Source organism: Amaranthus tricolor, chromosome 5 (assembly GCF_026212465.1).
Source record: "Amaranthus tricolor cultivar Red isolate AtriRed21 chromosome 5, ASM2621246v1, whole genome shotgun sequence".
Classification (NCBI taxonomy): Eukaryota; Viridiplantae; Streptophyta; class Magnoliopsida; order Caryophyllales; family Amaranthaceae; genus Amaranthus; species Amaranthus tricolor.
Genome location: NC_080051.1, coordinates 18,792,916 through 18,807,187, shown reverse-complemented (window position 1 = coordinate 18,807,187; position 14,272 = coordinate 18,792,916). Strand labels below are relative to the sequence as shown.

General features: G+C 34.8%; 2 protein-coding genes across 5 annotated transcripts; one reads left to right on the top strand and one right to left on the bottom strand.

Annotated features, from left to right (window-relative positions):
- LOC130812505 (exocyst complex component EXO70B1-like) lies at positions 1-14,027 on the top strand. Of its 4 annotated transcripts, XM_057677987.1 has the most exons (6): positions 59-2,711; positions 2,836-2,952; positions 6,581-6,648; positions 6,742-6,823; positions 11,589-11,704; positions 13,676-14,027. In XM_057677987.1, the coding sequence occupies exon 1, from the start codon at positions 270-272 to the stop codon at positions 2,142-2,144; it is 1,875 nt and encodes a 624-aa protein (XP_057533970.1). In that variant the 5' UTR covers positions 59-269; the 3' UTR covers positions 2,145-2,711; positions 2,836-2,952; positions 6,581-6,648; positions 6,742-6,823; positions 11,589-11,704; positions 13,676-14,027. The 4 variants fall into 4 exon arrangements, with proteins under 4 accessions (XP_057533969.1, XP_057533970.1, XP_057533972.1 ...); XM_057677986.1 differs by lacking the exon at positions 11,589-11,704 and having other exon boundaries at positions 1-2,711; XM_057677989.1 differs by lacking the exon at positions 13,676-14,027 and having other exon boundaries at positions 59-2,952; positions 11,589-13,551.
- On the bottom strand, positions 6,112-7,879 carry LOC130812506 (GDSL esterase/lipase At2g24560-like). The gene is made up of 3 exons (XM_057677991.1): positions 7,123-7,879; positions 6,556-6,817; positions 6,112-6,471 (listed from the first exon to the last, which is right to left on the bottom strand). Exons 1-3 carry the CDS (start codon positions 7,738-7,740, stop codon positions 6,254-6,256), a joined length of 1,098 nt encoding a protein of 365 aa, XP_057533974.1. The 5' UTR covers positions 7,741-7,879; the 3' UTR covers positions 6,112-6,253.
- Positions 14,028-14,272: the final 245 nt, after the last annotated feature.

Genomic DNA, 14,272 nt, shown 5'->3' with positions numbered 1-14,272 from the left:
ATTGATATTTACTGATTACTCTATATCTATTAGACAATATCGATTGTCAATTCACACTCAATTATATCGTCTTACGGTCTTACCACTACTTCTACTCTGAATCCGTCAATTGACGATTCTTTTGGTCCTTTTTTTTCCAAATTCACTCTAAATTTATTGTCTTTATCATTCCTACTTTGAATCCGTCAAATTTCAATTTATTTTGTCATCAATTTCCATTGATGTGACGAACAAACCTCTAATATTTATTCAAGTAGTTATCTTTATTAATGGCTGAAAACAACATCAATGGTGAAGAAAAATTGATAGCTGTAGCAAGACAAATTGCTAAATCTTTAGGTCATTCCAATTCTATGACTGACGATATTATCGACATTTTTTCAACTTTCGACGGCCGATTTTCTCGCGATAAACTATCTCCATTTTCCGACACTATGCTCCCGGAATCTCGACCAGCATCATCGGCGGTTGCTACCTTGGAAGAAGCTCTTACTTCTTTAGACCGTCAAATCTCTCATTTTCTCTCCTTTGAACGGCCGTTTTGGTCAAACGCTTCTGATGCTTCTGCATTTCTTGAAGTTGTTGATGAATTGATAGGTACTATTAGAGATTTTTCTCCTCTAGGTCGAGATAATAAATCGCTTGGTGTTGTTTTGGATCGCGCTGATGAGCTGCTTCAGTCGGTGATTTTTAAGTTGGAGGAAGAATTTCGCGGTTTGATTCATCGCGGTGTTGAGTCTTTTGATTTGAGTCGTGACTTATCCGATTCTGACTCGGAAGGTAAGTTTGATGATGGTGAAATTCCGGTTGCTCATCCTGTTACTGATTTTAATATTATTATTGACGCTTTACCGTCGGCGACGATTAATGAGCTTCATGAAATTGCGAAGAGAATGGTGTTTGTTGAGTATGGAAGGGAGTGTTCACATGTTTATAGTGCGTGTCGGAGAGAGTTTCTTGAGGAGAGTTTATCGAGGTTAGGGTTACAGAAATTGAGTATTGATGAAGTTCAGAAGCTTCCATGGCCGGAACTTGAGGATGAAATTGAAAGATGGTGTAAATCGGTGGTTTTTTCATTAAGAATTTTATTTCCATCGGAGAGACGATTGTGTGATCGTATTTTCTATGGATTTGCTTCAACTTCAGATTTCGCATTCATGGAGGTTTGTCGTGGTTCGGTGATTCAACTGTTGAATTTTGCTGATGCAGTTGCGATTTCGAGTCGTTCTCCTGAGAGATTGTTTAAAGTGCTTGATCTATATGAGACATTGAGAGATTTGCTTCCGGAGTTTGAGATTTTGTTTTCTGATCAGTTTTGTGTTTTCTTGAGAAATGAAGCCCTAGCGATTTGGAAGAGGGTTGGGGAAGCTATCCGAGGGATTTTTATGGAGTTGGAGAATTCAATTCAGCGTGATCCGGCAAAAGTTCCAATCCCTGGTGGTGGACTTCATCCGATTACACGTTATGTGATGAATTATCTCCGTGCTGCGTGTAAATCACAGCAGACACTTGACCAGGTGTTCGAGGAGGAGAAGGAACGAGCATTGTCGGGGATGAGCTCATTGTCCGTGCAAATGGTGTGGATTATGGAGTTGTTAGAGAGCAATTTACTGGCAAAGTCAAAGGTTTATAAAGATCCTGCATTGAGCTCTGTATTTATGATGAATAATGGGAGGTACATTGTTCAGAAGGTGAAAGATAGTGAGCTAGGGTTGTTACTTGGGGAGGATTGGATCAGGAAATACAGTGTGAAAGTGAGGCAGTTTCGTGTGAATTATCAAAGGAGTACATGGAATAAGGTGATTGCTGTTTTGAAGGTGGAGAATGGTGGTGGGAGTAATATTAATGGGGGAATGAATTCGAGGTCATTGAAAGAGCGGTTTAAATTGTTCAATGATTACTTCGAGGAGCTCTTAAATATACAATCCTCTTGGATTGTGTTTGATAATCAATTGAGGGAGGAATTGAAGACGTCTGTCACTCAAAATCTGCTACCCGCTTATCAGAATTTCATTGGAAGGTTCCAGATGTCTACAGAAGCAGGAAGGAACCCAGAGAAGCATATCAAGTATAGTGTTGAGGATGTTGAGACACGGATTAACAATGAACTATTTCGAGGTAATAGTAATGGTGGCAGGAGGTGAAACCGGTGGTGAATCGATGACCAATTGATGTTGTTTGTGTTGTAGAACATTGTAACAATGTCTGTATTCTTCTATAACAATGTATGAAATTTATCAGTACGGCATATGGATTGAAATGGTAGGTCTCTTCAAAAGTTTTGGCAATCAACGGGTAGTTTTCCCACTGCGGAGTGTAGAATATTTGTTTGAAACCAGTGGTGTATCCATGACAAATTGGAGATTTGCTGGTAGTTTTCCACTGGTGTGCGTAAATGTTTATTTCATCTTACTAATGTGAATTTTAATTCTTTGTTCTTCCATTTTCTGATTTTGATAAAGGAAAGACAGCTTTCAATTGTCATACATCTTTGTATAAATGATTTACTTGATTGTGTAATGTTTTCAAGAAAGTTCTCTTCAGAATTTCATGCTCACTTATAGAACTTAATGTATTTTCAGCATGTTTTGTTCATTTTTGTAGAATGATTGATTTTGTAATGTCATGGAGATGTTCGAAGCATGCCATCAAGTTGTTACTCATTTTATCATACTGGTAGGGAATTAGTGTAAATAGGGGTTGCTGAACAGGTAAGGAAATTCCTTTTTGTACAATGATGAATTTTAAATTGAATTATCTCATGCTTCTTTGTCTGAACTAGAGCTTCAGAATATTTGGCTAGTTTATCCTGATTTATGTGCACTGATCATGTAGGATACAAGGATGTAAGCAGTCGAGGTACAAACATGACACATTTGTGCAATTTTGGGATCGAATTGGGGAATGCAGAAGCAAGTTTAAAGTGTGATGTTCTTAACATCCTGCTTTGAGGTTAGTTTGCACCAATCCTGCTTGTATTGTACACATATATTAGAGTAGAAAGCATATGTGAGCCAGCTGTTGCATAACTAACTTTTTTTTTTTTGAATAAGGCATAAATCACTTGATGTTGTCTATAATTTGGTTTTGTCAACTTCAATATCTTTGTCCAGTATCTTTAGAAAAATGGTCATCTTGCAAACGATGTCTCTTCCTGAATGTGACTTTGTATTCCCTTTTTCCTAAAAGTCAATCGACTCAATCCTCATGATGTACTGTAGAGGATTATATTGAGATTATTGAGAAGACCATATTTTTAAAAACACCTTACAAATGATTGAGCTCTTATTCAACTGGCTGATCAAACATGTAGCACCCACCACTAGCTGTCTTGAAAATCAAGTATGATCAGGTGTCTTTGTAAAGAATAATAATCAGGGTAGGTAAGAAGTTGGTTCAGTATAGAAGATATTTAAGTGGATGTGCATTTAGGAAATGCTTTATTAAGTTTGAAGGAACAATAATTTGAGCCCTTGCTGTAAGTTGAGTCCTTAACTTGATGGTATACAATTGGTTCCTTAACTTGAGTCCTTGCTGTAAGTTGAGATCGGAGATCAGCCATCCGGAAAAACCCCATCTATTTTATTGCGGAGTTCTCCCTTTACTGTCACTGTATCAGGCCTCCGGAGATTGACAGGGGAGTTTGCAGACATCATATCTTTCTTATACCTTTTCTTTTACTTTCCTTTTTGGATAAAATTTTCTGAGGAGAATCTTTTGGAGGTTGGAAACAGGATAACCGTAAACACTAGAACTGAAATAAGATTTCACGTTGAGAACTTGACAGTTGAGACTCTCAGGGAATTCATAACAACATAACCAAGTTACTCGATCTAACTTCTTTATGAACCAAACCCATCAATTATTAAGGAAGATAGCTTCTGGGTAGCTTACTCACTAAGAGATAAAGTAAATAACTTGTGGGAATGTGGGATGCAACTCATCAACTTCAGGATTTTTGAATCTTTTATTTCTAGTGGGTAATCTACGTGCTGGGAATGTTGTATGTTTTATACAAATAAAACTTAAAGAGATTACAAGCACGGAATTGAAATTACAAGTCTTTTGCAACCTAATTTTAAATCTAGGAATTGAAATTACAAATTAAATAACTTAAAATAAATAGAGAACCTTAAAACCGATGATACTTTAAGACAATACTGTGCAGAAACTTGATACCAAACTGAGACACTATCTAGTTTTTCTAAAAGCGTTATTCCGCCTACTTGGTACTTAGGCTTAAAACCTGAAATACACTTTTGTGATACAACAGTTTGCAACCAATTATAAGCACTATATAATTGATCTTTGTGAAGTAATAGATAGTAGAACTTGTAGAGAATAATAGCTTGGGAAGGAAAGGAAAAAAATATAGCAATTACTTAAAGAATTTAGAAATTGTACTTATGAAGTATGAACAATCTAATAAAAATAAGGTCCTTAAATAGTAGTAATAATAACTACCCTTAGTTCCATGATTATCCACTTCCCACTTAATCAGCAAATAAATAAGGGAAGTTAGTTTTAGGTTTTTACTTGATGATCAAGGTAAAATTACTACCTCAATTATTAGAATAAAACCCTTAAACAGGCGTTCAAATAAAAGGCCCAAGAAATTAGCAATTAAAATAAGCCCACAGCAGCCGTGAAACCAAGGGCCTAGAAAACCGGACTGACACTCGCGAGGGGCGCCAATACTCGCGTGCCGCGAGTTGGGCTTGCCAAGAGAACATAATGTTTCCAGCCCATATTCGAGAACAATACCTTTAGTTGCGAGCCGCGACTTCATTTCAGTTCAAAACAGAAGCTGTCTTCCTTCACTCGCGAGATGTGAGACTTTTCACGATCCGTGAATCTTATTTTCCGATTTTCCACTTTTGCTTTATTTTCTTATTTCTTTTTGGACCTAGGTTTTTACCTTTTGTCCTTAACTATAAAATTAATTATTTTATAGTCTTTTTGTCCATGTTTTAGATTATTGATGTCCTCGTAGGTTTTTGCAATCCTGCTCCACTCGTTTCTTTTATTAGTTTTTGGTCCCCTTTTTATTTTTATTTTTATTTTTTATTTTTAATTTTTATTTTGTAGGTGGATCCACTTATTTTTCTTTTATAGGCCTTTTAATCTTTCCCGTGTAGTTACGTCTCCGTATCTTTCTCGAGCCGGGGGACTCCTTTGACTGCGCTCTCTTCTATGGGTATGAGTTGCCGCCGTCTTTCCTTCCCCAGACCTTATCCATATTTTTTTCTATAAGCGGGATATACTGAGTTGGATGATGATGATGATAGTCTTTTTGGCCCTACTATTTTCATAGTACTTGCCATTATTTTTTATGCAATTAATTTTTAGTGTAATTATACTTACACTTTTATACTTTAGTATACATAGTATACTTAAGACTTTTAAATCTTTTATACTCTAAATCATCCAATAGGGAAAATGAAGTTTTTCTGTTTTTGAGCTTCATGCTTTGATAGGACATACAGGCCCTTGAAAGTTAAACCTCGTTTTACAATACCTTCTTTCAGTTTTGATATTGGCATTTGTATGTAATAGAGAGATAAATTTTGGATTTTAGACCCTCGCACTGAGAAATTTCAGTTTACTTACAAGATGACAGGGTTAAAAATGAACACACATTATCAAATTTGGATTGGATAAGAAATTTAAGGTCTCAGAAGATAGTTTTTTAACTATGAATTTTTGGAGAAAATACCATCCTGTAAATATGATGAGGATTTTCTTTTCGTTTGTTGTTAGCGGAGTATATGCAAGTTTATATAAATTCCTAAGAATAACGTTCCATAATTTGCATATGTAACTTAGAAGTGAACATGTACTGCCTCTTCTCTGCCTTCAGTTGCTAGACATTCAATATTACTTGAACCTGATTTTAGGCGGCATCTCTTATTAACAGGAAATCTAATTTCTAAAAATGGGAATTTGTAAGAAGTTGCATACTGCTATTTGGTATTTTGCATAGTCTAACAATCTAATGAGGTAGTCCTCTCAATCGCTAAAGCATTAACTAATTTAAGGAGTAATCTTGTGAGTGATTTGAGAGATTATGAATCAGTTTTTGATTTCTTTTCTGATCAGAGAAGTCGATGAAATTTGACGTATTCATAAATCATTCTGCGGTTTTGTATGTTGGGATTCATGTATAAACTGCTATAACTCTTGGCTTGCTGACATGATTGAAAGGTGATACATATCATACATACATTACAATACAATCTGAAGAATACGCATATTATTCAGAAACAGAAACCTTGGGACCATCAATTAATTGAGGACCAAGCTCTTCGACCAAATAATCATGAACATACTGGTAGACTGCTTCTGTGGGATGAGCACTGTCCCAAAACATAAACTCGGAAGCGTTCTTACATGTTGGTGTTAGTACATTACAAAGGCTCCCTGTCTCAATATATCCTGTTCCGCAACACCCTCTATCTATCACTTTGAATCCTGTTAATGTGATGAAAAACCTCAGCATAAATGTTGTACTTACATATATTTGCTTAATTTTCATATAGTGAACATTTCTCTTACCGTTATCTTCTGAATTGGTCACTAGATCCATAAACGGGGTGTATATGTCTGCATATAATATCCGAGTTCCTGTAAATGATGCTTGTGTATGAGGTAAGAGTTTCTTCAGCTTCTGATTATATGACTTGGCATCTGAATTCTGGTCATCTAAACACTTCCTTGCTTTTGGGAGTTCGAATCGTGCAGTCATCTGAATTGGAAGACAACCAATAGGAGGAAGCCCAGACACTATCATGGTACGACATCCGAGTTCATGCAACTCCTGCAGGTTCAAATCTTAGATATTAACATCCTATTTCTGTGGTAAGATAAAAATACTCCCTCAACCCCAAAGATATAATCCATTTTTATATTCATGAATATATTATTTTAATCAAAGTGGAACATATCTTTGAGGCGGAGTGAGCAAGTACTTGTAGTGTATCTTAGAACAGTTGTAGTCCTGTTCTCTCCGACTGACAAAATTTGTTCAATTGAATAAGAATTAGGCGAAGACAACAAGGCATCAATGTTTATAATTTGTTTATCATTATGATATGGAGTAGGAATTAAAGGAAGAGAAATGACCTCAATAAAGCTCTGAACTCTATTGAGAACAAAATCTTGGTACCCAGTTATATTGTACTGAAGCGTTCTAGTAGGCAGATCATAGTAATTAATCACAAAGTCATTAGTCCCAGCATTGATTACAACTAAAGCCTTCTTTATTATCTCTTTAGCTTTCTTTTCCCCTACAATCATTCCAATCTTCTGTATGTACTTTTTAAAGTACTCAACCTGTTTTGTCATTGAGATTCCCCTAGTTGACACACTAGTTAGATCATCAAACCCGGACCCTGCAGACCCAAAATTTACACCCGTGATCAGATCCTTATCCAAAAGACCTAGATCCAAAAACGGGGGTACACTCTCCTTCAGCCCTAACGTCTCGGCCAAAAGGTCTGGGACGAGTTTCCCATTCGAGAATCGACCGGTTGGCTTATGGGTAGGGAAATCTTTACCATAAGGAGGATGGTCAGCTCTATTTGGTGATAAAATTGAGACGATGAAATTGTTGTTGCCGGTATCTACTATTGAATCACCAAATATGAGAATGGCAGGAAATAATGGTTGGGCAATCACATTTAAAGTAGATAAAGCACTTAATGTTATTGTTAGGAAAATTAAGAGAAATTTTTGTGCCATTCTGTTGGGGATAATTAGTAGTATTTTCTGTTGATTGTAGTAAGTGGGATGGGTATTTATAGTTAAGAGTTGTGATGATTGTCGTTAGCAAATGGAAAACAATGAATCATTTTTGTAGCTTTAAAGAGATCCTTCAACCTTCATCTTTTATATTAGCATATTTAGAAATCTTAGTTTATGTGTCAAGTCTTAGAAGGAGTAAGGAAGTAACAAAGTTATACATAGCCTGATGTGGAAACTTTGCAATGTACAATTCTTACTTGGCTGCATTTGGTTCGACTTATTGGCCTCTTAGTTTAAGATCAAATGCCAATACTAATGCAAGGATAGGGAATGAGAATCAAAATGGAGGCTTTAAATTTAGGAGGAATGCCCATTTCTTGAGCTAGGACCTTACTCTTACACTACTCTCTTTTAGTATTGTTCCTATATGATAATGGATACAATTATGACCGACATTGATCAAATCTAAAGGGAATTGGATGTAATGCTAGTGAGAAATTTGTTAATTGATTCTTAGCTTGTTTTTCGTAGAATATCATCTAAGATTATGACTGCACAAGTAACCTAAGTCAGGGTGCCCGGAGGGTGTCTCTGAGGACTTTTTTCGATGCCCAAGTTAGTATTTATATAAGTTGGAGTACCTAAATAGCTCGATTCTAAGTGCACCGTAGCTTTTAGCTTGGAGGATCTATACTAGGATTTCTTTAATGTCGTGAGGACATAGTAAATCTTTAATGAATCTTAGCACACCTTTTGGGAGCTGTGAAGGTCATGTGTACCTGACATTGATGAACATACAAGTAATTATAGTAAGGAATTAAGTTAGATGTTAGAGTAACCTTTTCCCTCGTTTCTCCTTACTATTGGCAGTTATCCGCTACTAAACTTTTTAGGTTTTTCCACTACTCACTTACTTGGTCGGTATTAGGTTTACTGTTAGTGGGGAAGTTTTTTCCTTGTATAATATACCTTGGAACACAAGATAGCTGATGAGACTCCAGATGATCCATGATATTTGCTATTAATCTGCTTAGGATATTCTAGGCGTAGCCCACATATGACATGTTGGGTTAGACGCATACAATAAAGGTATATAGGAGTAAAGATGAATATAAACCATTGTAACATAATTAGCTAGAAGATTTGCATTTGGAATTTGTAATTCGCTCAAAATGACTCATAAATAACCCAAAATCGATCTAATAAGCTTATTTAATTCACAATTTGCGATTTCACATGGAAATTAGTGAATTATTGTTTATGGATATAAATTCGACTATATTTGTACTTTAAGGCATTCCTCCTTCATTGTAATCGGGACTTGATTTTTCTCAAATTATTTTCTCAAATTATTTTCATTTCATTCAAAATAATTGATTGGATGAAAGAGGATAATCTTTCATCCATATCATACAACAGCCAAAGTCAATAGACCTGCGATCAAGCATATGTACTGCTTTATTACAGTCTCTGGAAACAAAAGAAAATGTACAAGATACAAAATCATTAATAAACTTTTTACAACGATTGATAATAACTCCAAACTCAGAAATATCAGTTTTAGAATTTTTCTAGCTTGAACAACTCTTTGCGCGTCTAGCTCAAAACATATATACTTCACTCCATAATCAATAGCCCATCTCATTGCAAATTCCAAAGCTTTTGCTTCTAAAATGCTTGAATCTCCACCTCCAAAATGAACATCTGATATTGCTGCTTGCACTTCACCCATATGATTTCTGAGGATACCACCCCAACCAAACATATTAGTTTCCTTAAAACTTGCAACATCTACATTAAACTTCCACTTGTTTGGATCCGGAGCATTCCAAGAATCAACTTTCGCACCATGTGACTTCTTCGATAGATTGTATTTATCATTGACAAACCACCATTCTTGAACATAAGCTTATACCTGTGAAAAAAGATACTGGACATCCACTAAATTATTATTCGAAACTCTATCATTCCTAGCATTCCAAAGGCGCCAAGCAAAACAAACATACAACGCATCTTTTCTACTGTCACAAGCATATAATATAGCACGTATCCAGTCTCGAAAAGAACTCGGATTAAGGCAATCTATAGGTAAAACAAGATTTGTACGAGCCCAAGCCTTTTTAGCAAACACAGAATCTCTGATTACATGAAGTATACCTTTTGTTTCAGTGGCACAAAGCTCACAAAAGTTAGACCCCAAATTAATTCTTTTCTTAATAACATCTTTTGTAGGAATCGCATCCCTGCTACCCCTCCATACAAAATCACGAACCACCTCAAGAACTTCTAAGTTCCAAATTCTTCTCCAAATATCATCATCAATAAAATTGCTTTTCCATTCATCATTCCTAAACTCTATAGCTACCCAATACTCCGATTTGACCGTATATAATCCATTAGTAGTGAAACCCCAAATTAATTGATCATTAACCAGATTATTCTCCAATGGAATTGTAGTGATTAAATCCCTATCTTCCTTATCAAACAATTGCTCTAATATCTCTATGCTCCACCTTTTCCTTCCTTTCTCCTCTATAATTAAATCATTTACTCTAAAATCTCTAAACTTCTCAATAATCGGTGAATGGGCTTTCATATCTCTTCTCTTTGGAATCCACTTGTCACTCCAAACTTTAATCTCCGTTCCTGACCTTATTCTCCATCGCATTCTTTCTTCTAAAACACTTTTAGCTCTTAATATACCTCTTCAAACAAAACTAGCATTACTACTAATACCCACCTGCTAAAAGGATAGATTTGCCAAATATTTAGCTTTAAAAACTCTAGTCATAAGAGAATTAGGAGAAGACAATATATACTAACCCTGCTTAGCCAATAGAGCAATATTGAATTCATGTAGCAAACGGAATCCCATACCACCAAATTTTTTGGGATACATAGGTTCTCCCATGAAATCCATTTTAATTCTTTATCCCTAGACGATGTCCACCAAAAGGCATTCCATCATTTTCTGAATCTCCTCACATAGGCTTTTAGGTAGTAAAAAGCACTCATAGCGTAGGTTTGCATTGACTGAACAACAGATTTTAATCAAATTTCCTTCCCGGACCTCGATAACAATTTAGCCTTCCATCCTTTGATTTATTCCATACTCGCTCTCTCAAATATGCAAAGACTTCCTTTTTCTTTCTCCCCACAAAAGAAGGTAAGCTTAAGTATTTGCTATCACTCTCCTTTTCCTGAACCTCTGAAATACGCTTAACCTCTTGCTTAATGTTCTCACTTACTCTAGGGCTGAAAGAGATCGATAATTTATCAAAATTTATCACTTGTCCAGAAGCATTAGAGTAGGATACAAGAACATCCTTAAGCTTCTGAGTTTTTGACCCCCTAGCATTACAGAACATCAAACTATCATCAGCAAAGAGTAAACATGAAATACTAGGAGCACCTCCAACAACTTTAATGCCATTCAAATCACCTAACCTTTCACTTCTTAACAAATTAGTTAACCCTTCCGCACATATAATAAATAAATAAGGAGACAATGGATCCCCTTGTCTCAAGCCCATATTCAGAACAATTGGACCTACTAAATTACCATTTACACAAACATTAAAACTAACAATTGTTATACACCTTATGACTAAATCTATCCAATGTACTGGTTGAGTACACTTTTGCTTTTACATTTATTAAACATTTAACTTTTCATTCAATTTTATTTGATTAAATTCAGTTATTCATTCAATTAATTTTTAACTCTAATTTGTTGAACTCTATTCAGTTGATTTGAGTTTGGTTTTGTCCCTTGCGTTTCCTCGATTGACGACAGTATTTTGAGATTTTTTTTAATTTTTTTAATTTTTTTTTGTGTTCACAAGGGGCATATTTTAAAGAATGGAGGAGTATCTGAATTACAATGGATTTCAGGTTTCTGGTTTCATTATACATGCCAAAAGATACTCAAAATAGATTCGATCCGACCTTGTATAATCGAGTAAGACTTTAATTCGACTTTAAAAATATATTTACAATGATGGTACGAATAAATAACTCTAGTTCATACTATGCATGACTTGATTCATACCTTATATATAATGGTCCTATCACAACCACAACTCTAATATCAAATATATCTATTATTAATCGGTTAAATTGCTAGATTTTTTCACAAATATATACTACTTGACAATTATTGAATGAAAATAGCTTGGATCCAACAATGGTAGGATAATGGTTAGAAGATGAGTGAAAAACAGAGCGAGAAACAAAAGACACAATAAACAAGCAACACATTGTGTTAATGAGGTATCAAATGATATCTTCCCCTCAAAAGATGATTACTTTCATTAATATATTTAACAATACTTGAGAATAAGCTCTCAAGATAGTGATTTCATTCAGCAATGAATATTACTCATAAACTAACACAATGAAAAAGAAAACTCTTGTGGTAGTCTAACACTAGCTTTCTCTCCTGGATTAGCCTTACTCTCTACCTTCTAAACTTGATTTTAGGGCCATATATATAGCCCCTAATGTTTAGAATAACCTAAGGCAACTTTGGACTTATTCCCAAAGCATTCAGCTCACAAAAAAACCCCGCATTTTGGCCTTGCTGCACATGCTTGAACGAGCTCGTAGCATGCTCGAACGAGCGACTCCTCCTGGGCACCTACTGCCTTCATGCACCTGGTGCCTCGCTCGTGCTCTTCTTCCTTGTGTCTTGCCTCATTTAAGGCACAATGAAAGATCCCTCTTGCTCCTTTGCCTTCATCAAGGTACCTCAAATGCATTCCCTTGATCACCTTATTAAGTGATCCAAACGTTATCTCTCCATCCTCCATTTCACATCTAACACTACTCTCAAGTGTGCAAGATAATGCATGAGCAATTAGGTGATCATAGCCATCACCAACTAGTTGAGATTTAAGACTTGTCACAACAATTATTATATGTTTCCAAAGATGGCATATATATATATATATATATATGACTTTTATTTAGAAAAATGATTCGGGTGGCGAAGATGAATACAGTAGCAAGCTAGTCATGGTTCAAGCATCATTATGTGTGATGCATTGTGGTCTTGACTCTTAATATTTTTGGGCCTTAAGCATGCCCTTAAATTAATTTTAATTTAATGAGAATTTGTTGGAAAACAAGTACTTTTTAATATTATGTTGTCCCAATATTCGGATGTTACCTCACGGTTTGCAGTGTATGCTTCATTGATATGACAAGATTCTGATAAGTGGCGGTGTCAAAATTTTCTTCTATGCGTTTGTACTGCACAATAGCTTATTTAAGTCAAGAAACTAAATATGATTACAAAACTTAAAAGCTACCCGTAAAGGCTAAAATACCAAACTCCCCCTAAGTATAATTATATTTACAAAATTACTAACATGTGAACTTGAATATTGATAATTAAACAATCACAAATTTTTATGTTGTCTTCGATAGGCCGGCTCAAATTAAAAAAAAAAAAATGAAATTATTTAATTAGGCATTTTCCAATGTAATTTATGTCAGGTTATTGTATTTGGGAAAATGCACACCCATTATTTTGATTTATCCTCTTGTAATACGTGCTATTTTTCTTTCCAAAAACTGCAATCATCATTTAAAAAAAAACCTTCCATATTCAGTTTCTTCCCCTCCCATTTTCAGTTTCAATCAACCATTTGATTCGCCATTTTGCTTTTCTTTCTTCATCTCGTTTCCTTTCTCCCGTACACTTGTTCTTTTCGCAATTTTTTGAAGCAAAGACATTATTTTGTTCCTTCATATACAAACAGGTATGGTAAAATTTTAGTTTTTTTTTTTATTTTTTTCCTTCGCATGCAATTTTGGTTTATTTTGTTGTGGTTAATTTTTTTTTTTGCCATTTCGATTGTTTTATTCCATTAATAACCAAATTTCTCTTTTTTAATGAACTAAAATTCTAAATTTTTTTTGATTTCAGACATGGATGATGAACAAACCCTAGCATCTGCAATGAAAAATTTGAGAAGACCAGACTTAAATCCGAGAATGAGTGGTGATGTTCAAAGTTCCAGCCCAAAACCCAAAAGAAAGAAAGCTAAACTATGCTACGTCAAATTGGAAACAAATGAAGGATCGTAAGTAAAATTTTTTTTATATGTAAATTGACTTTAGATCTGATCTAAATTGGCATTAGATCTATTGTAAATGGGGGGTTATGTTTTTACTTTTTGTAAATTGGGATTATGCATGTTTATTGTAAGTTGGGATATATGATGAAGTTTAAGATGATGGATTTTATTTTTGTAAATCGGGGTTTTTTTTTTTTTTTTTTGTAAATCGAAACTTTATATGTTAGAAATTGGCTTTAGTGTTATGTAAGTTGACATTTAATTCGATATAATGTGATATAATTTTGCTCTTAATATTATATAAGTTGTCATTTAATATAAGTTGGCATTTAATATGTATTATTTTGCATTTAATACAGTATATTAGTTGGCATTAGATCATGTTATATAAGTGATATTTTAATATGTGTAAGTTGGGATTATGTTTATCATAAGTTGGGATTAGG

Coding starts and splice junctions, on each gene's coding strand:
- LOC130812505 (XM_057677986.1), top strand. CDS start 270: ATGGCTGAAAACAACATCAATGGTGAAGAAAAATTGATAGCTGTAGCA.
- LOC130812506 (XM_057677991.1), bottom strand. CDS start 7,740: ATGGCACAAAAATTTCTCTTAATTTTCCTAACAATAACATTAAGTGCT. Junction 6,818..7,122: donor GAGTTCAGAGCTTTATTGAG/GTCATTTCTCTT, acceptor TTGAACCTGCAG/GAGTTGCATGAACTCGGATG. Junction 6,472..6,555: donor GACCAATTCAGAAGATAACG/GTAAGAGAAATG, acceptor TCACATTAACAG/GATTCAAAGTGATAGATAGA.